The sequence below is a fragment of the Labrus bergylta genome, chromosome 2 (genome assembly GCF_963930695.1).
Source record: "Labrus bergylta chromosome 2, fLabBer1.1, whole genome shotgun sequence".
In the NCBI taxonomy this organism is placed as follows: domain Eukaryota; kingdom Metazoa; phylum Chordata; class Actinopteri; order Labriformes; family Labridae; genus Labrus; species Labrus bergylta.
The window spans coordinates 28734948-28758375 of NC_089196.1; the positions used below are offsets into that span (position 1 = coordinate 28734948).

The window sequence follows — 23428 nt, forward strand, 5'->3', positions numbered from 1 at the left end:
AAAACCTTATTTTGTTGTTGTTGTTTTTTTTTGCTGTGAATACAAAATATGGTTTTGGTGATCATTTTAAAACTGGATTTCTGAAACCGACTGACAGTCACCAAAGCTAGAATATAATATCAAAAAATGTAATGGAGGATAAAAAAGGCAAAAAAGTTTACAACCATATTGTTATTATTTTGGCCCATAAAAATACATCGGCCACCCAAATGTAGACTGATGGAAGTCAGAGCTAAGGTTTATTTTTAGTTTCTGTTAAATATTTATTTTTTATGCCTTTATCTGAGAGGCAGGACAGTGGACAGATTTTTAAATAATGTAGAGAGCGAGAGAGAGAGTGGCGAATGGCATGCGATAAATGGAACCACATTTGGTATTTGAACCCGGGCTGCCCGCTGCTAGGACCCCAGCATCTGCACATGCGGCATGCAAATCTACCACTAGGCCACCTGCACACCAGACCTTGATTTTTATAATCTTCATGAATGAGTTAATAATCCTCAAAAACACTGAAGTTTATTCAAATTAAACAAGTTTTAGAGACAAATAAAACTGTACATGTTTTTATTCAGAATTAGACCTCTGACTGTTCTACTGTTCTTTCATAGTCTGTAAAAAATTTGTGAAGCTGAAGTCAGGATGTGTTTAGCCTTTAGCCTTTAATTGCACCTACAAGCGCTTCTATCACTGATTTCTAATATATACAATAGGCTATTTAATGGAAAAGCTGTTTTGCTTATTTAGATTAAATACATCATCAAATACTTAAAAACGCCAAGGCCACCATCTTGTTTCAAAATGTAGCCTTAAACTCAAAATTTTCCAAATCAGCAAACTTGCAAGCTATTTTTTTTATTTTACATACTAAACCATGTCTCATTCATGGTCTCATTATGGCTTTTGAATTAGTGAATCTTTTAATTTAAATGCTTAAAAATTAAAAGTTAAAAATTAAAATTTAAAATTTAAAATTTAAAATTTAAAATTTAAAATTAAAATTTTAAATTAAAATTTAAAATTTTAAAATTTAATGCAACTCAAAGGGCACTCATTTGCACTCATTTGCACTCATTTGCACTCATTTGGAGGGGAAAAAAAGCACGTTTTCAGTTTAGCTGCAAAAAAACGTCATCGCTTCGAACTCAAATTACGTCACAGATCTAGCTGTAACAGCTCAGGTGGTTGCTAGGCAACTGAATTTATCCGAACTTCTGGATTCTCCGGTTTTGAGACAGCAGGTAAACACTTCCTCGTCCATTCACGCATTTACAGCTAGCTTGACAATACAGTTGAAAATCAGCACTTTACGTTGATTTTGGACACTTGTGGTTTTTATTTTAGGTGAAATGTCAGATTTAAAGTCGTTTAATCTCCTCCTGACACCAAAATATGGTAATGCTAACCTCCCTCTGGTCAAATTATTTGACTCCCCCTGCATGCGGCTGCACTTTGGCCTACACCTGCATACACACACCTGCATACACACACCTGCATACACACACCTGCATACACACACCTGCATACACACATCTGCATACACACACCTGCATACACACACCTGCATACACACACCTGTATTTGAGGCAGTGCTATTCAGATTCATGCACTTTTTAATTCGCTGTTTAAAATACAACAGAAATCCCCAAGAAGTGGTCAAGGAGGGCACATTATTTATTATTTAGTGTATGTTAAGTGAAAAACAGAAACAAATAAAGGAAGTCAGAGCACACTAATGCTTTATTTTAATATACTAAAGTGCTAAATCAACAGTTGACAAGAAAATGTTTGTAACTTTTACTGAGAGGAACACTCAATGTTGACTTAATAACGGAGTGTTTTCTGTGCAGTTTATGGTTACAACCGTACGGATTCTATTCTATCCAACTTTGTTTTCTACATCATCAGTTTTGTTATATAAAATGGGCAGGTCTCTCAATATTGGTTCCAGATACGCAATCTAAAAAAAAAAGGGCGAACAATAAGGTTAAAAAGTCTATGTAAGGGTCTTCATCCACATTACGAATAGATAGAGGAGCGGCCCTGAGTTCTCAAGAACTTGGCAAGTTCGCGCCTCAAAATCTGTGACAGACAGAATGGGGTTGGGTCATAGCTTCTTTGCATATGATGCCATAAATAAGCGTGCTTTTCAGATGGAGAGCAGACTGCCAGCTAGGTAGCAATGCCTTGAGTGTGTGCTTTTATAACTAATCCAAATGAGAATGAACCATGGCTACTTTCGGGTCAGTTGCATTGCAGTTCATAAAGGGTTAAAGTAAAAGAAACATTGAAAGAAATGGTAAAAGATTTAGAGAGAAAAAGATCCAACTCAGTAGGGGCTGTGAGCTGAGCTGCTGTTGAACGACCTCAGCTTGTTTCTCTGATAACTTAAGATCCAGACATCAAATTTACCTAAAAGCAGCTTTGACAAACATGGTAGACATTATGAAAACGTTTGGCTTGGTTTAGGCACCACAAAAATGGATTGTAGCTTTGGCTGAAATATGTACTAGTTACATTTGTGAAATGATGTATGTGGCTTTTGTTCTGTGTGACTTTGTGGCGTTATATTGAGCTGGGACAGATTAATTTAAATAAGGTTACGTAAATAACTTAAGAAATATTAATTATGTTAATTTACATGGACTTAAAAGAAGTCAAGTCATGGATCAAGCTCTTCCTGCTCTCTAACTAAATTCAACATGTCATGATGATCACATGATTACAACTACTCAAAGTCAGATCCAACATGGCCTCCAGAGGTGATACCTGAACCTCGACTCATGTCACTATAGTTTTACACATCAACAATATTCTCCTACAAACTGAACCGAGTTAAATTAAATATGTTCCGATGCTACAGAGTTTATAGTGAATCTGTCAGCAGCTCGTCTCTGCCGTCCTCCTCTTCTTCCCAGAATTGTTCCTCCGGCTCTGGCTGGGGAGACACACCCCCTGACCCTTGGCTTTCCCTGACTCTGCCCGGTTAACGGCGGTGCAGGACAGCCCCACGTCGCAATCGCAGCGCCCCAGCTTGCTTCTCCGTTTGGTGGACCCTCGTAGCAGACAGGCCTCGCCCTCCACGGGGATCCTCTGACAACGTTTACCGGTCAGATACCGGACGCAGCACAGACCGTCCGCACAGTCCCCCGACCGCACACAGCTCGACATCTCTGGAGCTGGAAGATCAGATATTACACGTTACTCTTTGCAGTGCACTCTGGGACTTGTAGTTGACACCAAATCACTTACAGTCTTTATCTATAAAAAGGAAAAATACAAAACTAGGTGGGGAACGTTTTGCAGAAATTAAGGACGTAATTATTCAGACAGCGATCTTGGAACCCATCAGCTTTCGCCTGACAATTACACGCCTCTGGATTAACGGTGAATCTCTCTTGAAATCTTTAATCTGATGTAGTGATAAAGGACTTCATGCAGAGGCTTGTTTTTCTGTGTGCTTTTGTTTACTATACAAATAGCAAGTGTGTGTTCAGAAAGTGAATATATGCTTTTGCTTTCCATGCAGACTGTTTTTCATGCATACACTAAAGCGTAAAATAAACAAAAGGGTGCAAAAGGACAAGTTAAGAGATGTCAAAAAAGCAATTACGTGGATATAAATGTGTACTTTTTTATGCTTTTCTAAACCCTTTTGTCAATACATTTCAGCCACTTATAGATTCACTCACCTTTTGTCCTGTTAAAGCCGTCATCGTTGCTCTGTATGTCCGTCTCCGTGTCTGTGTGTCTGTTCACCTGTCTGTCCTGGGAGGATGCTCTCCTCTGAGCTCTGTTACTGCACTGCCCAATCTGATTATTTGATTGATAGAGTGATAGACAAAAACAGAAGAAGGCGTATGAGTTGAAGTATCTGATAATCAGATTAGATCATTTACGTCCATATGGCTGTCCTGTTTTTAAATCCATCCAGGTGTTCTCTCCCTGTCTGTCACTGACCTGAGGTACATCACAGTCAGGTGTTGAACATGAAGCTGGTGATCCTCGATTGGAGTTGGACGTTGTGTCTGTTCGACGCCGCACTGGACGGTCCACCTGGTCACCATTGGAACCATCCTGATTGACAGGTGAGAGCGATGTCATGGTTATTACGTCATATATCCACAGGTGGTTACTTACTACTACATTAAACACAACTCAACTTTATTTGTAAAGCTCTTTTCATACAGAAAAAGCATGCAGCCGGAAGTGCTTCACAAAAGAATGACAGACTTTTACAACAATAAAAGACTCAACAGGAAGACGGTAATCAAATAATTAAAACATAAATAAAATAAAAGTTCATACAGTAGGAATTAAAACATTAAAATCAATGAAAGTTTGTGTGTGGAGGCTATAGGACTCCAAGCGAGTCGCAGATTTCATCCCCACCTTCACTCTCTTTATCTCTGATTTCTGACTCTATCCACTATCTTAGCTCTACAGTAAAGGCACAAAAAGCCCCAAAATAAATCTGTGACAGATGGATAAGACTGAAATAAAATACAAGAGATAAACCTAATGTGAAAACAAAGATGAAAATATTAACCAAAATTTGTAATCCCTCCAAATTAAAAGCCAGATTAAAAAAGTGGGTCTTCAGTTTACTTTTAGAGCAACTACACACTGCATGCGTCAGAAATCAACAATACTTTTATTCAATATGTTACCAGTTTTACATCCTTTATATTCTTTTGAGAATAGAATTAAGAATCAAAGATTCAAAGTAAAGTAAGGGATTTATTTAAAGTTAAAAACAGGCCAAAAGCTAACAGCAGACTAAAGGCTTTAAGGGCTAAAAACAGCAGGAGCACCTCTGGAGTTTGATTAGTGTTTATAATATTACAGCTTCTACTAAAATGACCAGTACTACTGTCGAGTGTTGAAGTCAAGACCACACTAAGACCAAGACTCCTCGAGACCAGAGAGCTCCAAGACCGAGACAAGACCAAGACCATAAATATCACAGAAAAATCATCAACCTGTGTGCAGCAGGCGTGTCACTCACATTAGATCACCGGGAAGGTTGCGGTAATCGGTGTAAAATAATCTTATTATGAATGAATTAAAATGATCTGTTCTTTTAGAAAGAGATGTTTTCCTTCTGAGCACAGTGATGATGTGGAACAATAACCTTTCAGTGGTGGTCTTGATTTAAAATCCGGAGTCCGCCCAGTCTGAGACTGAGACAAGACAGAGTAAAAATCCTTTCGATTCCGAGATAAGACAACCGGTCATGGTTTCAACATCTTGAAAACATGACCGATTTGGAGAACTACAACATTACTACAGTCCCTACTGTGTTTAAAAGTACATGAAGATACTCATACTGCTTTTTTGAAGCTATAACCAAAATGACGATCATGATAAGTATATATATTATTCAATCAAATCTTATTTTGAGTGTTGTGGTGTTATTTAGGTAAAACTAGGCCTCAAAAGTAACAAAAAGGCGTGTATTTTCCTGTTAAACGTGCAGTAAAGTTAACGAGCAGGCCGGTCTGTAAGACTCTTTCAGGTTTGCACATTTTGCATGTTGACACAGTTGTAGGTTGTGGGTATACATTTTGTAGTTGCACAGTCTAAAATACGAGTTTCCACTTCCCTGCACGGTTTATGTGTTAAATTGTTGAAGGTAAAATAAATAAAAATAAACCTTCATTCCTTTTCTGTTCTATTTCTTTGTTTGTTCAATTTTACACATCTCAACATAATCTCACAAGAAGAACCAAGCATGCTGTAGAAGATGTAGAAGTACTACAGTGAAGTGTTTATTTACTCACCAGCAGCTCGGCGCTCTGCTGCGTTGACTCCTTGGAGGATCTGATGGTGTTGGAGTCCAGAGCCAGACCACAGACCAGAGACACACACAGGAAGCTGCGCCACATCCACATCCTCAATCGATCAATGAATCACTCCTATAAAAATCAATCACTGGATCCTCTTTTTATCTCTTGCAGAAAACTTTTTAACAGCAGAAACAGCTTTGATTCTGTCGACTTAATATTATGATCCTGTATTTTTTTGGACAGATTCTTTATTGTTTTAAGGAGATCTTCTGTCCTGTGGTCGAATAATGGATCCTGTTATCAGAAGAATTTGAAAAAATCCTTCCAGAGTATTTCAAAACAAACTCTTTTAAACAGTTTCTGCCGAGTTTATAGATAATTCACACCTGTCAGTCTGTGCTCTGAACCTCTCTGTCTGCTGCCTTCAGGTGCGTTTGTTTTTATACCCTCCCCTCTGCTCTGATCCGTCCTCTGTCAGCTGCCCATCTCTCAGAAGTTTTGAAGGTGTGTTTGAAGCTCGACCGCATCAGTCGGCGGAGACAGTGCCTCCTTCCCTCGCTTCCTTCCTGGAAGCCCCAAGGCCTCAGGTGAGGCGGGCCGTTTGATACCTGACACCTCAGAGACCGCAGAGATTAAACACACCTGGAGACACGAGACAGGTAGTCTGTGAGTGTGTGTGTGTGTTTGTGTGGTTTTACTTTATGTGGTCTGAAATGTGACCATAAAGACTCATTAGAGCAGAGCTGGTCTCTGGCAGGCAGGCGGATGTGCGAGTGTTTACAGGTGATTAAAGCCGATTAACCGACACAAGTGAATCCACTTTGTGACGACACCAAACAGGTGAAAAATAAATCTCAGATCATCGTCTCTGATCACTCAAAACCAGTACAATCATTCCTGCAATACACAGATACTTATATTTCCAGGTGTGTTGATTTGATTGGCAGGTGTCCCAGCTGTTTTTGGATGCATGAGGCAGAACACCTGAACCTGTGAAGGAAAACCTGGTGCTTATATGCAATTTTTCCCTCTAATTTTTGAAGTGATAGTTTTTAATTGTTCTCATCTTGCTTACTGAAATTATTACACTAATATATGTTTGTCTGAATTTACTCCAAGTTTCAGTGATCCAACGGTTTGTGGGTCTAAAGTCGGGCGTACAGTACACTTCATTATCTGGCCGATTTAGACCCCATATTTTGGATCATATGACTGATTTTGACGACGGGCTGAATGTCAGCTCGATAGCACGTTTTTCGTTCTGACATGTATACTGAGGCACTGGGCTGATCACGGCCTGAGTTTAGCGCCCCCTGCAGACTTATCTTGGGATTACTCCAACATACGTTTACCTCATGATCGGTTGCCAATTTTTTTGTGCATTTTAAACAGTTCGCAGGAGTTAGCTTGCCATTTTTTATCATTTTAAACAAGAAATGACCCAATATTGGGTGACCAGAACTCCTTCTTGTTGCCATGGTACCAAAAATTATGGTTAGATTTTGACTTTTATCATATTGAAGTTGACTATTCTTGTATCATGACAGCGCCCCATGAATATTTAAACTCACCAAAGTAAACTCCACCTAGCCTGCTGCAAAGTTAAAGAGATGAAGACATAAATGCATCAATTATTATGATACATTAATACATTTAGTATTCTTCATATTGAGTATCTCTTATTGGTACTTTAAAGGTCCAATCAGTGTAAAGTGATCTTACTATATGATCAGACATTAAGGAAACATGCTATGTTGAAGTGCTGGCTTCTCTGACAACAATGCAGCAGTCAGTATGTCCTCCTTCTAACTTTAGATTCTGCTCCTGAATGATCTGGATTTGTTTGGACCAGAGAAGGTAGGCGCTTTTAAGGCGACCCCCCACACGGCCGTGTTGGACGCCCCTCGGTTTGCCAGATATGAGAGCAGTTATCAGGTCAACAGGTGTTGCAGCGATGGAAGCGGGACAGAGAAGTGGTTCAGATAGAAGTGATTGTACCCGACCTAAAAAGCCTCTGCATGTTTCTAATAAGCTCCACGAGCAGAAACGTGCTCAAACTAGGATCAATATTGGAGATGCTTTTGAAAAATGGAGAGAGGTTAGAACACAGAAAGGTTTACAGACCGATGCAGAGCTGGATAAACACTGAAGCTTCAGTGTCCACCACATGGTGACCTGTGTGAGCATCAACTCTAGAGAGGAGGGGCAGGGGGAGACAGCTCTTTCTAAGGTTTAGAATTTGGACTGCAGTACCCATTTTAAACTCTAGGGGGTCAGAGTTACATATTACTCCTTTACGTGGGCCTTTAATTCTAATACTTAGTTTATTTTCTTGAGTAAGAATTTATATGAAGAACTTGAATTTCTGTTAAAGAGTTTGTACACTTTTACTAATTTGACGTTCATGTTTTCGATCAGATGTGAGCAGACAAACGTACATGAAACACGTCACACAGAGAGAGCAGCAGTGAGTGTGTGTGATTGTGTGTCTGTCTCAGTAATTGTGAGCATCTGTTGTCCTTTTATTGAAGCCCTGGAACAACCTGCAGGCTGAAGACCTTATCACTCACACACATCTACATCTACACACACACACGCACACACACAGGTCAGAGGCTTTATCATTTGTGTTGCTGGTGTGTAGATGTGTGTGTGTGTGTGTGTGTGTGTGTGTGTGTGTGTGTGTGTGTGTGTGTGTGTGTGTGTGTGTGTGTGTGTGTCTTCTTATTGTCTGTTTTTATCAGAATAAAAAAGGAAACGTCTACCTCCTCTTCCTTGTCCTTCCTCGTCTCCTCATCTCCTCGTCTCCTCTCTGTCCTCGTCTCCCTCCTCCCCTCAGGTCAGATATAAAGTCCGTCCATCAGCAGCTGAGAGACCAGACCAGGAGCCCCTCTCGTCCAGGTAGGACCAACCTGTCTGTCTGTTTGTGTCTCAACCAGCTGCTGGCCAGTCGTTCAGTTCAGTTTATTTTATATATTCGGTCAGAGAGTTTACTTACAGTTAACTTTTAATGTGCGAGAATCAAATCAAAATTATCATTTAGATTAATTGTTTAAATTATTTGTAACTTATTTTGTTTAGGACTGTACATTTGAGTTAATCTCATTAAATTATATTTTTTTTGTTGTGTTTTAGATTTTATTATTTGATCTGTTTCTAATTTAAGGCATGTTTAATTCAAGCTTTTAATTCTTTTATTGAGGATTTTATTTTCATCATTCTTAACTTTTGAGTTTTATTTCAAAACATTTCAAAACATTTTTTATTGAATTCACAATTAAAATATTTCAATGTGATTCATTGATATGTTTACAAATTTAAGGCATGTTTAATTTCAGATTTTAATTTTATTAAATAAATATATTTTTTTATTTACATGGATTGTTTATTTTTTATTACATTTGAATTACATTTTTCCCAGTTCTTGTTTTTTAGATCACATAGTTAAATATTCGGTTGTAGTTCTTTTGAAGGTGTGTTTAATTTTTGCTTTTATCGAACTACATTCATTTTATACATTTATATTTTCTTAATTTTGTCATTTACAAATGTTTAATTTTATTTCGTTATTAGTTTCTTTTATCGCTTTATTGTTGTTTCATTTAGATATCAAACTATTTTTTTTATCCTCCCTTTTATCACAATCTTTTATTTATTACATTAATTATTACATCCTTTTTTCCGTTGGCTCTTTTATTAAACTTTCACTTCTGTCTGTCTGTATTCATGCTACGTTTTATATATTTATAATATTTATCACTGTAGCTGTTGTGTTGATCATCGATCACCTGTCGGGCTGCTGCTCAGGTTGGATTGATTTTCATGACAAGCTTTATTTGTGAAACTGACGAATAATAGAGAGGAGACACTTTACTCAAAATGTCAGAATATAAATCAGAGAAACATTTCAACGATCTGACACAGAGACGATGTCCAGACTCCATTACGTTCTGCAGGTTCGTTTCTCTGCTGCGTCGAAATTACATTTCAGATCAATTTTCCATCAAACAGGACGAGAGAGAGAGAGAGAGAGAGAGGGGGGGGGGGGGGTGGGAGTGTAGCAACCAACCAAGATGGACTGAGATAAGGGAATGAGAAATGTGTGTGTGTGTGTGTGTGTGTGTGTGTGTGTGTGTGTGTGTGTGTGTGTGTGTGTGTGTGTGTGTGTGTGTGTGTGTGTGTGTGTGTGTGTGTGTGTGTGTGTGTGTGTGTGTGCGTTAGTGTGAGTAAAGAGCCTCTTAAAAAATCAAACAGCAGACACAGTCAACAGTCTCGTTCACAGAACATCACTGACGGCGTGTTCGGAGTTTTGGTTCACGTTTTCTTGTCTCTTCATCTCAAACTGCCTCCACGAGTTCTTTCAACAAATGAAAAAGAATAATGTTCAGTGAAAAAGAAATCATTGTCAGGGATTGGGTAAAAACAACATGAGACGCTTTTATATCAGCAGCTGTGTTACCAGGTGCCTTGAGCTACATGCTAACATTAGCATGCTAACATTTTGATTTTGCTGTGCGAGTATGCTAAAATGATCTCCACTATTTAATGTGGCATTATACCTGCACGCTTTTTCCTTTGGTTTCAGTATCATCTGCCCAGATCACAGATGGAAGTTAGCTATCTAAATCTGGGATAAAGCATCTTTTCTCTTCTTAGAATGAAGTATTAAATCCAGAGATTAGACACATTTATTCAGATTTCTGCAGATTCAGATCTTCTTATATATTAACATGTTTACCGCCTTTATTTAGCATGTTAGCTTGGGGTACCTGTGTGAACAACTTTTCATCACAACTCATCAAACAGTTGTTGAAATATTTCAGGTTGGAGCTACGTCACTAATGCTGCTCACACATGTTTAATCTCCTGTTTTTATTTCTATTTTAGTTTAAAAAAAATACAAATGCAATTTTAGTGCCGACGTCTGGTCAGTGATGATCCGTGTCCCTTAAATGTCTGCTCATGAAAAAGCAGCTATAGTGTCAGAGTAATCTTAACAGTAATGAAAATACAACCCGCCTCAGCTCCAGCTCTCAGCCTGTTGACTGAAAGTTAGACTGAGACAGGATTTCCAACATGGCGGCTGCTGCTGATGAGCCTCAGGAGCCCCCTGCAGGAACAGACAGGTGATGTCACTCAGGCTTCAAACATTAATATTTACAGTCTCTGCTTTGTACAGAGCGGGATCAAGACTGGAGGCAAAGAGGAACAGCGTATAAATCAATCTTTGACTCCAGATCAGACGGCAGAGGTTGTGCAGAAGCACACTCAGACTAATATCAGTGATAGTAGGAGAGGGTTGTGTAGTTTTATTAAAGATCAGATGTGATATGAAGGAGCTCTCAGCTGCTCTTCACTGACACTCTTCATCACAACACAGAGACGGTATGAAGCCAAAGAACAAACACAGATCTACAGTCCGACTTTAAAGGTTTAAACCACAGAGTATGGCCTACACCTCCTCTTATTGTTAAGTGACTTGACAACATTTGTTATCAATCGGCGCTGTACAAATAAAGATTGATTGAGTGATGGATGAGCATACACCATTTGCATCCCTACATTTCTTTGTTTTTGTTTCCTGCTCAAAATGTTTTGCACATGACTTGGAGAGATGAGACGCGTGTAGGACCGTGGTGTTCATTATAATGTACTTGAATGCAGGCAATTAGCATCTGTTAGTATGTTAACATATTATCCAGCATCTTATGTTCATACCGGCTCAACACAAGCTTGTTAGCTGGATTAGCATTAGGCTGTGAAATGCTAATATTAGCATTTAGCTCAAAGCACTGGGGTGTCGAACCTCACAGAGTTGTTTGACCGCAGGCTCTTTACGTTTATCAAATATGTTCGTAAATAAAAGTTATCATCCAATAAAGAGCAGACAGGATTTAGAGGGAAGGTAACGTTGGACCCGGAGATGTTTTCATTGGGTTAGAATTAGAATGTGTGCCTGAAAAAATGATTCAGTAAAAAAAAAAAGTCCAGGTCGCACCCCATGTACGGAGGCCATAGTCCGGGTTCAAGTCTGACCTGTGGCTCCTTTACTACCTGCATCTCAATCCCCAATCTGAATCTAATCTTTAAATATTTAAAAAGAAGTGTATTGAGCACTTTGAAGACATGTGTGTTTAGTTTGTCTCTTTGTTCTGTGACATGTTTTGCGGTCCAAACTGCTCGATTTGTCATTAAATAAATCTGATTGGTTGAACGTTATCAGAAATTTGGGTCACGATTTCTCATCAAGGGACGGTGCTGGGTGCTGAAGCTAGACCAGCAACGAACCAGTTGTCTAGGATTTGTTGGATTTGATTTGAGTGTGGAGCAAGGTGACTCCAGAATCATTTCTAAAAAACTGTAATTTCATAATCATGACTTATTACGTCCCACTCTCTAACTGATTAAATATTACACTTATAGGCTACATACATTCTTAAACCACAGTAAACTCACACTCTACGATGAATTACTTTAAAAACAATGTAATTGGTTCCTTTCATGGTTTTCTAAAACGCTTTGAAGTATGTTCAGTAATTCTGTTTAAAACGGACAGGGCTGATCAAATCCTGAATGGCTTTTTTTAAAAACCAAAATCAGAACTTCTTGCTGTTATTGCAAAATGTCACACATCTTCACACATCAATTGATCCACACACAGTCAACTCATCAAAAGGTTCAGTGACACAGAAAACATGTAGAACAAAGTGTTGAGTGCTCTCTCTGTGTGCAGACATGGCGTGGCTCCATCAGAGTCGAGGCTCTCCCAGACTCGTCCTGGTGGTGGTTTGTGTCGCTCTGCTACTCGACAACATGCTGCTTACTGTGGTTGGTGAGTAGACACACACTCACACACTCACACACACACCCAGACACACACACATGGCAGAATCTGGTTGGTTAAGTACTGAAAGAGTTATTAATCAGCTGACCACCTGGACAAGAAGACGGAGAGAGGGACAGTCTTCCTGCTTGAATTTACACTGAGCTTCATAAGACAATAACATCATCTCTTCATCTAAAAAATGGTCTATCCAAGTTTCATTCAAATGAGTAGTCATACTAAAGAAATAAGAGAAAGCATGAACTCTGCATCATGACGTAGAAATTGAAGCAACATCCTCAAATCTGTTCATTTTGGGGTCATACACGGTGCACCGCCTTTTGAACTGACCTGTTTATTAAGAGAGTTACAACAGCGTGCAGTCCTTATGCTTAGCGCTGTACTTTAACCTTATACTTGGTTCAGATTGGTTCTGAACATTTACATCACCGGGATCGTTTTTTGTCTTTTTAGGATTCACAGAGCAGCAACACAACGCTCTGGTGTCCTAATGTGGTTATGTGGTGCCTCATGACGTGTTTCAGAAACAGATTTTCCTCTGTGATGAAGTCTGAGCAGCTGGAAACAGATTTGTAACGCATCTGAAAAACCCCGCGGGTTACAGCTGTCGTCAGCCGTTACAGTCAGAGCGGGATGTAAAGGCTGCAGAGGTCACAAACACACATGCACACATCTGACCTCCTGACATCGAACTTTAAAGTCTGTGGTCTCAGGTCATTCTTGTCTCCTTTCATATCTTCAGGGATTATTTTTCTCCTCCTCTCCACTGTTTTTTTTTTCTCCTATGACTTTTTATTTGCCCAGTGGCAGTTTGTGGAGGTTTAACTTGTTTTTCACCGGCTAATGATTTATTGATACTCGCTCTTCTGGTGCCTTTGGATGTTAAACGTGCATTTCTCTTAATAAAATGTAGTGACTAAGGTGATAAACAAATATAAACATAATGTTTAGATTCTTACCTGCTGAGCATGAACTTCACTTTTGTCATGTTTTGTTTTCTTATGAGATGTTTGTTACTTTGTTTTTTTTATTCTCACATTTTAGGGTTGCCCATAAATACATGTTGGTTAAAATGGTTAAAATAAGTTTCAGCTTAAACATTTTTGGCCAGTGAATTTATTTATTTTTTCCATTTTTAATCAATCTGGTCAGGGTTAACTTCTGTGATTTTTGATGTGGTTTGGTTGACAGTGCAGACTGAAATATAATATTACTTCTGCTCCTACTAAAATATGTGTTTTGTAGGGCTGTCAGACGATACATTTGTAAATCTCGACTAATCACAAAATTTCAATAGTTAATTGTGATTAATCACGATCACGATTTCAGGCTTTTATTTTGAAGTTTTGTACTGTCTGAAGCTGAGAGTACTTTACCTGCTGTTTGAGTTCAACCGTGCTTTTATTTTGGGGAGTATTCATGTGGTATAAGTTGAATCTTGAATTTGGTTGTTTCAGTGACCTCTGCTTGACCGTATCGTTTTCCAATTAAAAAGACTCAGAATATAGTAATATAAGATAATATAGATAAGTAATATAAGAATATCATTTTACATCCTGTGAGGTCATCTGGAAACTTGTCTTATTTAAACATCTGCACGTTATGATGTAATAATATATTATATAAACAGACTTTATTTTGTCAGAGATATAATAAAACATATTTCCTCCTCCAGTGCCGATCATCCCGACGTTCCTCTACGCCATGGACCACCCCAGTCCAGAGCCTCAGACTGTCCAGCCCTCCCTGCTCCCTCTTCCCAGCATCAGTGCACCACAGCGGAGAACAGCGCCCCCACAGGCGCCCTCGTCCAGGTCAAACCTCCAGACCTCTGCCTGGACCTCCCAGGCCTCCCAGCTCCCTCGTCCCAGCCACAGTGCACTGGTCCTGGATGCACCAGCAGAGCAGAACCCCCGATCATCTCCTCCCACCTTCCCTCCTCTGGTGTCTCTGTTTGACAACACCACCTTCAGTCTGCACGAGATTCAGACTGAACCGATTCTGAACACCGAGCCGACGGACCAGACGAGCCTGACCACAGAGCTGCAGATCAACGAGACGACTAACGCTACAGTAGGTGGAAGTGCTCCTCACTCTGATGGATCTGTGTGTACAGGTGAGGTTACAAGTTCTCCTTTCTCATCTGCTGCAGGAGTCCTCCTGTCTTCAGGACAGTGCGTTCCTGGAGGAGGAAAATGTCCGTGTTGGTTTGTTGTTTGCCTCTAAAGCGCTCATCCAGCTGCTCGTCAATCCCTTCGTTGGCCCGCTCACCAACAGGTATCACTCTGTTTGATTTCACATCACAGTCTTTAACTTTGTGTTAGATTAAGGGATGTTTTGGAGAAGAGTTGTAGAAGAGTTGTTTTAATTTTTATGTAATTGTGTAAAACTTCCAGGAATGCTAGCTGGAAGGCAGTGTCCCCTGAGGAAGTTTTAAGAAGTATCGTCTGGTTCTAGTTAAAATGTACTGTTGAACAAAAAGGTCCTTATCTGTGTGGATCATTTATACACTTGTTTTCTTGCAGGGTCGGGTACCACATCCCCATGTTCGCCGGTTTCATCATCATGTTTGCATCGACCATCAGTAAGTCACAAACACACAAACACGTTGTTGAGAGAAAGTTTTCTATAAAGAGATGTTTTATCGCGCGTGTGTGTGTGTGTGTGTGTGTGTGTGTGTGTGTGTGTGTGTGTGTGTGTGTGTGTGTGTGTGTGTGTGTGTGTGTGTGTGTGTGTGTGTGTGTGTGTGTGTGTGTGTGTGTGTGTGTGTGTGTGTGTGTATCAGTGTTTGCTTTCTCAGGGACCTACGCTCTGCTCTTCTTCGCTCGCTCTCTGCAGGGGATCGGCTCATCCTTCTCCTCTGTAGCGGGTCAGAGATTTAACGTTCATGTTAATCTTTTTATACCACCATACTATCATTTGTGTTCTCATATCCTCATATCTGTGTGTGTGTGTGTGTGTGTGTGTGTGTGTGTGTGTGTGTGTGTATGGGTGTGTGTCTGTGTAGGTCTTGGTATGCTGGCCAGTGTATACACAGATGATGAGGAGAGAGGCATTGCCATGGGCATCGCACTGGGAGGACTGGCTATGGGAGTGCTGAGTGAGACACACAAACACACTCATACGTTATATTACAAAAGGGGGGGTGGGGGGGGGGGGCTTTTAGTCATAATCCTTTGGAAGTAGGGTCACTTTGGAAGTGACTGTTGTTGTATTGTTTGTTTGTTGTGTTTCAGTCGGAGCTCCATTTGGCAGTGTGATGTACGAGTTCGTGGGGAAGAGCGCCCCCTTTCTGATTCTGGCCTTCCTGGCTGTGTTTGATGGAAGTAAGGAGAAAAAAAAGACACAAATATCGGTCATAATGAACGGTAGTAGCTTTCCCAAAACAAGACACTTTTCATCTCATCATGAGATAGAAGTGTGAACCTAAAGCGTACCCTGCTTTATCATCAATTTTAAACGGGACCATCATTTAAAGACTGAAGCTGTTATGAAGAAGACACTTGAAACTACACCAAGAAAATATCAGAAAAACGTTGACTGATGTAATAAATCACGGTAGCAGTGGGCTTTTCCCCCCGTTAGACTTCTATGCAGTCAGACTTCTTTTTGCTTACCTGCTGGCACTTCTTAAGTTTCACTTTAAAAGGCCCTGACGCACCAAGGAGCTCTTCGGTGGTGAGTCGCTACCCGTCGGCCCCTGTCTGCCTTTTCCGGCCGATTCGACATGTTGAATCGGCGTTTGTCGGTCGGTGAGAGGAATCTCTCTGATTGGCTGTTGGGAGGTTTCATTTCTCTCCAGCTCTCCTCACAGGTTCAGGAAAGCCCCTTGAGCATGCCGCTGTAGTATCCATGCTTTCACCCATTAGTGCGGTTTCTCATTATTTGTCGCCTCTTCTTTTCTTTTTCCACTAAAAGACTCAGGGCTGACAACGCCAGCGCCATTTTAAAAACTTTTTATCAGACATTATTCTCCATTAAAAGTACCTATAATACGAGTGGTGACCGACAGCGGTGTGAAAATGGTCTTTTTGTATCATGACAACAAGCTACCGTCGCCTAATGGCATGGAGAGTTATTTCCCCTCATACATACGCAGAACGTACATGGTGGTTGGCCGTCGGCTGTAGTCTTTGCGGTGAGTTCTATTGCAACTTTTTGGCCAAGACCTGAGGCGACCTGAGGCGACCTGAGGTGACCTGAGGCGACCTGAGGCGACCTGAGGCGACGCAACATTTGGCCTGCGTTCATGCGTCTGCTTGGTGTGTCAGGGCCTCATGTCCTGAAAAAGAGTCTCTGACTTCTATCTCTTAAATTCACATATTGTATCATACAATGGTCCTTATACATTATTGAACTTCCTGGATAAGATTTCATTTTCCAGTCAGCCTGAAGACCCAGTAAGACTAAAGGCAGCTGTAGTTTTTAAACACTTTTTAAATTTTAATTTACTATTGAAGTTTGTGTGTTCTGCTGTTTTTGTGTTTCAGTATTACAGCTGTTCATCCTGCAGCCTTCAAAGATCTCTCCAGGGGTGAGTACACTTCAGAACTGCCTGCTGATCTGATCTAGTTTGGTCTGGTCCTCCCTGATTCAGCTTTAAGTGATCTAAATGATGGTCTGGGTTCTACCATTCAGGTCTGTTTTGGATCAGAGTGACCAGCTTCAGTTTCTGTGTTTCAGAGTGTGGAGGGGACTCCGCTACTGACGCTGTTAAAAGATCCGTACATCCTCATCAGTGCAGGTAAGAAGGCGCTAACATGAGTCTGTGTTAGGACACATGGCTCTCTGCAAAGTAGGAGTTCACTATTTACTGTATATGAAGGTGGATGACGAGTCTCCTCCTCCTCTCGTCGTACAAAAATGAACTCAAAATATCCTCAAACAAGCTCCGACATATTGAGCTGTGACGTCATCTGGCAGTGCTCATGTTGTCCATCTTCATAATCAGTCTGTAGGGTCTACCTGTTTGTTTCTATGTGAGTGAGGGTGTCAGGGTCTACCTGTTTGTTTCTATGTGAGTGAGGGTGTCAGGGTCTACCTGTTTGTTTCTGTGAGTGAGGGTGTCAGGGTCTACCTGTTTGTTTCTGTGTGAGTGAGGGTGTCAGGGTCTACCTGTTTGTTTCTATGTGAGTGAGGGTGTCAGGGTCTACCTGTTTGTTTCTGTGAGTGAGGGTGTCAGGGTCTACCTGTTTGTTTCTATGTGAGTGAGGGTGTCAGGGTCTACCTGTTTGTTTCTATGTGAGTGAGGGTGTCAGGGTCTACCTGTTTGTTTCTATGTGAGTGAGGGTGTCAGGGTCTACCTGTTTGTTTCTATGTGAGTGAGGGTGTCAGGGTCTACCTGTTTGTTTCTATGTGAGTGAGGGTGTCAGGGTCTACCTGTTTGTTTCTATGTGAGTGAGGGTGTCAGGGGATTGACGCTGCTCTCTTTTTATCCACCTTTACGTCCTTTTATGTGTCTGCAGGTTCTCTGTGTTTTGCAAACATGGGCGTCGCCATCCTGGAGCCGACTCTGCCCATCTGGATGATGCAGACCATGTGTTCCCCAAAATGGCAACTTGGTAAGATCCAACTTAAGGGCCTTTAGGACGCGGTGGGAGCTGCGCGCTGCTGTCAAGCCCATTCATTGTGTATTGTGTTGCTCCGCGTAAACGTGCATCTCCTCGACGCCATGTTGAGCGCAGCGCAGGGTCTCGTTTGCCGTTCTTGCGCGAAAGTTGAAACATTTTCTTCTTTCACGCAGAGCTCCCTGACGTCACCTCCTTCATCTCGTCCTTTAATCCTCCTCATGCCCCCCCCCCCCCCACCCCCACCCCCACCCCCACCCTTCTCTAACAGGTGTGTGTTGTGTTTCAGGTATGGCCTTCCTACCTGCCAGCATCTCCTACCTGATAGGAACAAACCTGTTTGGTGTTTTGGCCAACAAGATGGGACGGTCAGTGTGTGATTGTGCTTGTGTGTGTGTGTGTGTGTGTGTGTGTGTGTGTGTGTGTGTGTGTGTCTGTGTGTGTGTGTCTGTGTGTCTGTGTGTGTGTGTGTGTGTGTGTGTGTGTGTGTGTTGTTGAGTTCAGTGCCAAAGAGGAAGAGGTTTAATCAGCAGATTACCTGATTAACTTTTCTTGAAAGTCAAGAGTCCTGTTCAGACCTGAACCTGGAGAGTTCTGGTAAACCTGCAGGTTTTAAAGACACACAGACGGACAGACAGAGGGGGCTGATGGGTATTTTTGTGTCTCCAGGTGGCTCTGCTCAATGTTGGGGATGTTTATCGTTGGCATCAGTCTGCTGTGTGTAAGTACAAACACCCAGCCATCCAAATATCATCTTCCAATCATCCAATAATCTGTCATTCCCGTCGCATCTATCCTTCTACAAATCATCCATCCATCAAATCAATCATCTGTTGGATCAGTTTTCAATCTCTTCATCCGTCTCCTCTTCCTTAAAGATCAAATCTGGTCATGGAGAAGTCCTCAAACACACACACACATTTAAAGTGCATCATCTTGTGCTAGCTTTGTTCAGCAGTGCTACAGCTGCAGGTATAAAAGAGTTCCTGTAGCGTTTTGTTCTCCCTTTAGGAGCAAATCGAAGCTGAAACTCCCAGTTTCAGGGATGAGAGCGGTCGTTAGGAATAGTGCTCGCCTCGCGCTTCAGCTCTAAAGAATAGAGATCCATCAGGTCGGATTGAGACTCTCTTATAAGTTTGCTCGCCCACTTAAGAGTCCGTTTACCAAACCATGAAATGAGAGACAAAGACAGGACTGATTCACTGAAAGCTCTGTAGGAAAAAAATCATCAGGGTTTTGTCAACTTGACATCAGGAAGGTTTCCTCAGACGAAACAAACGTCAATGCGTCGTTTTGCAGACTGCCTCACAATTTTTCTCAAAGGTCAGTTTTGAATCGATTATCGTCCCGAGATATTTGTAGGTTTCCACCTATTCAACCGCCTGGTTTTTGATAATTATGGGCTGATGTTGTGGAGTATGGGCTCTAAAGTCTGCGATCATCTCCTTTGTCTTGGTGTGTGTGTGTGTGTGTGTGTGTGAGTCAGGTCCCTTTTGCCACCAGTATCTACGGACTGATTGGACCAAACGGAGGTCTGGGCTTCGCTATAGGTATCTGTCAACATTATTTCACTGAATCTCAAGTGTTCAGGTGTTTGTGGAGAAACGGATGCAGACAAACTGGTTTGATTCATTTGAAACTGTGGAGAACATCTTTCACTTTTGGTGACGTTCGTGTTGTCGTCCCTCAGGTATGGTCGACTCTTCCATGATGGCCATCATGGGCTACCTGGTGGACATCCGCCATGCGTCTGTTTACGGCAGTGTCTACGCTATCGCTGACGTGGCGCTGTGTATGGGATTCGCTATCGGTAACACACACACACACACACACACACACTCAAACACATACACACACACACACACACACACACACACACACACACACACACACACACACACTCAAACACATACACATGCCTGATGGTATAAACATGTGAAGCTGAAAAAGTCAGTTCTAGAGACAGATGAGAAAAGCCTTTTTATCTAAAAGCATGATTCTCTTTGCAAGAGTTGCGACATGAAAATGTGACTTTGCTTTGGTCAGGACACACCTTTACTTTGAAGACGTTTAAAAATCTTTGTTGTTGTTCCAGGACCATCCACAGGGGGAGCTCTGGTCCAGGCGGTAGGTTTTCCCTGTCTCATGGTGTTTATCGGGGTGATCAACATCCTGTACGCTCCGCTCTGCTTCCTGTTACGTAACCCGGCCGTAAGTGAGGAGAAAATGGTAAGTATGGATTCACACATGATGGTAATTTAAAAAAAAGCAGCTTAATTAATGTCGATGTCTTTCACGTCCTTTGACAGGTGTTGTTGTTTAATCTATCTATGCTGAGACTAGACTTTCTTTTAGGAAGGCGGAGCACATTAATTAACGACAGTTGATCTCAGGGTGTTGCTTTATCTCAGTGGTTGAATCAGTGCCACCGTTGGCCATTTACCTCATATCCTCCCCATAGACTGTGAATATATATTAGGACAAAGCCTGAGTGACGTTACCCACTGCAGGCGGCTTTTGAGTCCCATCGCAGAGGTAGCCAGGATGTAAATTCTCTCTCAACCAAACTTTAAGTCAACCTAACGACAGGCTGAGAGCTGGAGCTGAGGCGGGCCTTAAGCCTCTGACGAACTGTTACACCACGCCCTCCTGTCAATCATGTCAGCTACGCGCCTCACTACAGATAACTCTTATCCTTCATAAAATCAAAATGGATGAGTTATGAAAAAATTCACCCCCTGTACAGTGTGTGCCGATGAAGACAATATCTAATCAAATCAAAATAGTTTTTTGTACCAGGATGTAAATATGTTCATTTCTGTTGTAAAAGGGGCTTTTTTGAATGGGTGTGCGTGTGACTTCTGGGTCTTTTGGAGCCAGCCTCAAGTGGACACTCAAGGAACTGCAGCTTTTTTCTGCACGTCTGCATTGGCTTCATTTTTCAACACCGGAGGTTGCCAACAGGTCCTCACCCGTACTCTCCAACTCCATCCTCTGTCCTGTCCTCTCAATAAATAAATAAATACATAAATAATCTTAAATGCATCAATACCAAAGTAGGGAAGCTGTTTGGCACATGTAAGGAGCAGAAAGATATTTGTGTTTAAATGTGGACACTAAAAGCAGAAAGTTGAGGACATATAGCAAAATAAAAACAAGTATTTGTACTTGGTTACCTCCCACCTCTGTACATCAGTCACTTGTTGTTGTGAGAAAAGTTTCTGTTAAAAGGGAGTCGATTATGTCACTTGGACTTCTTCCGAAACTTTGAACCTTCAAAAAAACTCTCGATGGAGCCCAAACAGCCGCAGGATTCATGTTTCTGCATCCTGAACGGATCCCCAAAAACACTCTGTGTCAACAGCAAGAAATCAAGTTCACACAGTCGACTGCACACCACCCGTTATTAAAATCTGTTCACACACACAGTGGAGCTGCAGGTCCCGACAGATCAGCAGGAAGTGTGTGTGTGTGTGACTGTGATGTTGAAGCCAAAGTGTTTGTGAAGTCATTACACAGTGATTAGACTGATCACAGATCAGAGGCTGCTGCTTCAAAGCTGCAGAGGAAACATTTCCTCCTAATAAACTCCCAATTACACACAGATTACACAGACATACAGGCAACGTTATTGATCTACTGTGTGTGTGTGTGTGTGTGTGTGTGTGTGTGTGTGTGTGTGTGTGTGTGTGTGTGTGTGTGTGTGTGTGTGTGTGTGTGTGTGTGTGTGTGTGTGTGTGTGTGTGTGTGTGTGTGTGTGTGTGTGTGTGTTGATGTGTGCCTTGCAGGCCATCATTGATCAGGAGTGTGTGATGCACAGGAAAAGCTACAACACTCAGAAGGAGAGTCGTGAGTTTCCTCTGAGCGACTACAGCGAAGAAGAGGAGACGGAGGAGTGACACACACACACACACACACACACACACACACACACACACACACACACACACACATGCACACACGCACGCTGCTGAAGATGTTATGTTGTGATGTTTTCTCCAAACATGTTTTACCATCACCCTCAGACATCCTGTCGTCACGGTCAGATCAGAACAGATGCTTCTCAACATGTAGTGTCAACACAAACACGTTCACTGGAAACGCTGAACACGTCTTCAGAGTCCACAACGTTTCGACTTTGATTCTCTAACCACTCTCAAATGTCACACTTTAAACCGACTGGATGTAGCGCTGCAAACTACTTCTGCTTTATCAACTGGTGGAGGGCTTTATGTCGGCTTTAAAACCAGTAGTGTGTTTTATTAAAGTCCACTTAAGAACGCCAGCTTCTCCGTCTTTGTTTCAACGACGTGTGATGTTGAAATCAGCAGTTTGACAAACAGAATAATTCAGGGAACCATCAGTCGGATTCAATTTGTTATGAAAGGATTATATTTGATATTTAAATAAATTAGATAAACATAATGCCTATTATTTATAGCACCTCTTAATTGAACATATTTTAACTTGATGAAATGACTACAATCACACAGGTGAGATGAGAATATATTAAAAAGATTAACAGTTAAATTAGGAGCACATATTATTATTCATCTTGTTTTTATAGGTTTGGTTTATCATCCAGGAACTGTTTCATTAACTTAATCTTTTTATCTCACAGTGTTGACATGTTAGATGTACCTGAGTCTGTATCTGACCTCTGATCTCTGTCACCATTAAAACCTGTTGTTCACCTGTGTGTGTGTGTGTTTGCTTCTGTCCTCACCTGGACTCAGGGATCACGTTAAACCACCGACTGCGAGCTCGACAGAAGCATCCGGATGGAAATCAGCTGGTGTGTTTTTTTTTAAATTTATGTGTGTGTTCACATGCTTCTTATCTGCTCTTTAATTTCCTGTCACGGCGGCTTCGTCAGAGAAAATAACGCAGGGACGGAAAGAAGCTCGGTCAGGTGGAAAAGTAAACAGGAAGTGGATGAAAGGCCCACGGGGAGGCTTTCATAAAGAGTCCTTTCACAGAAACCACTAACACATGATTTGTTATTAGCATTAGCTCTGATACCGTCAGAATAAAACAACTCTTTATATCACGAGATAAATCGTGTCAGCGTTCAGTAAATCAGCTGACAGTTTTTCAAGCAAGTGAAGAAGTTTCAGTTTTCATTCATGTTTTTTAAACGCAGGATGTTGACTGTATGAGGCTTTCACACTTACAGAAAACTCCTGAAAAACTCTGGATATTTGCCGGAGGAGCTGTGTGTGTGAACACAG

At 41.3% G+C, this 23428-nt stretch overlaps 2 protein-coding genes across 3 annotated transcripts; one reads left to right on the forward strand and one right to left on the reverse strand.

Annotated features, from left to right (window-relative positions):
• Positions 1 to 1653: 1653 nt before the first annotated feature.
• LOC109990997 (uncharacterized) lies at positions 1654 to 5918 on the reverse strand. Its single transcript, XM_020643289.3, has 4 exons — positions 5781 to 5918; positions 3958 to 4074; positions 3690 to 3810; positions 1654 to 3176 (listed from the first exon to the last, which is right to left on the reverse strand). Exons 1-4 carry the CDS (start codon positions 5889 to 5891, stop codon positions 2878 to 2880), a joined length of 648 nt encoding a protein of 215 aa, XP_020498945.2. The 5' UTR covers positions 5892 to 5918; the 3' UTR covers positions 1654 to 2877.
• LOC110004280 (chromaffin granule amine transporter) lies at positions 3160 to 22896 on the forward strand. Of its 2 annotated transcripts, XM_065951021.1 has the most exons (20): positions 3160 to 3384; positions 3932 to 4085; positions 6265 to 6445; positions 8626 to 8687; positions 12520 to 12618; positions 14306 to 14703; positions 14783 to 14907; positions 15156 to 15214; positions 15416 to 15499; positions 15638 to 15730; positions 15867 to 15956; positions 17121 to 17164; positions 17314 to 17374; positions 18096 to 18191; positions 18487 to 18565; positions 18867 to 18918; positions 19684 to 19747; positions 19888 to 20007; positions 20293 to 20426; positions 21986 to 22896. In XM_065951021.1, the coding sequence occupies exons 5-20, from the start codon at positions 12522 to 12524 to the stop codon at positions 22094 to 22096; spliced, it is 1707 nt and encodes a 568-aa protein (XP_065807093.1). In that variant the 5' UTR covers positions 3160 to 3384; positions 3932 to 4085; positions 6265 to 6445; positions 8626 to 8687; positions 12520 to 12521; the 3' UTR covers positions 22097 to 22896. The 2 variants fall into 2 exon arrangements, with proteins under 2 accessions (XP_065807093.1, XP_065807092.1); XM_065951020.1 differs by lacking the exons at positions 3160 to 3384; positions 3932 to 4085 and having other exon boundaries at positions 6158 to 6445.
• Positions 22897 to 23428: the final 532 nt, after the last annotated feature.

Excerpts from the sequence above, each read along its gene's own strand:
- LOC109990997 (XM_020643289.3), bottom strand. The coding sequence starts at position 5,891 with ATGTGGATGTGGCGCAGCTTCCTGTGTGTGTCTCTGGTCTGTGGTCTG. Across the intron at positions 4,075-5,780 it reads AGCAGAGCGCCGAGCTGCTG|GATGGTTCCAATGGTGACCA; the intron begins GTGAGTAAATAA and ends CCTGTCAATCAG. Across the intron at positions 3,811-3,957 it reads CTGACTGTGATGTACCTCAG|ATTGGGCAGTGCAGTAACAG; the intron begins GTCAGTGACAGA and ends TCAAATAATCAG.
- LOC110004280 (XM_065951021.1), top strand. The coding sequence starts at position 12,522 with ATGGCGTGGCTCCATCAGAGTCGAGGCTCTCCCAGACTCGTCCTGGTG. Across the intron at positions 15,731-15,866 it reads ACTGGCTATGGGAGTGCTGA|TCGGAGCTCCATTTGGCAGT; the intron begins GTGAGACACACA and ends GTTGTGTTTCAG. Across the intron at positions 18,919-19,683 it reads TTGGCATCAGTCTGCTGTGT|GTCCCTTTTGCCACCAGTAT; the intron begins GTAAGTACAAAC and ends TGTGTGAGTCAG.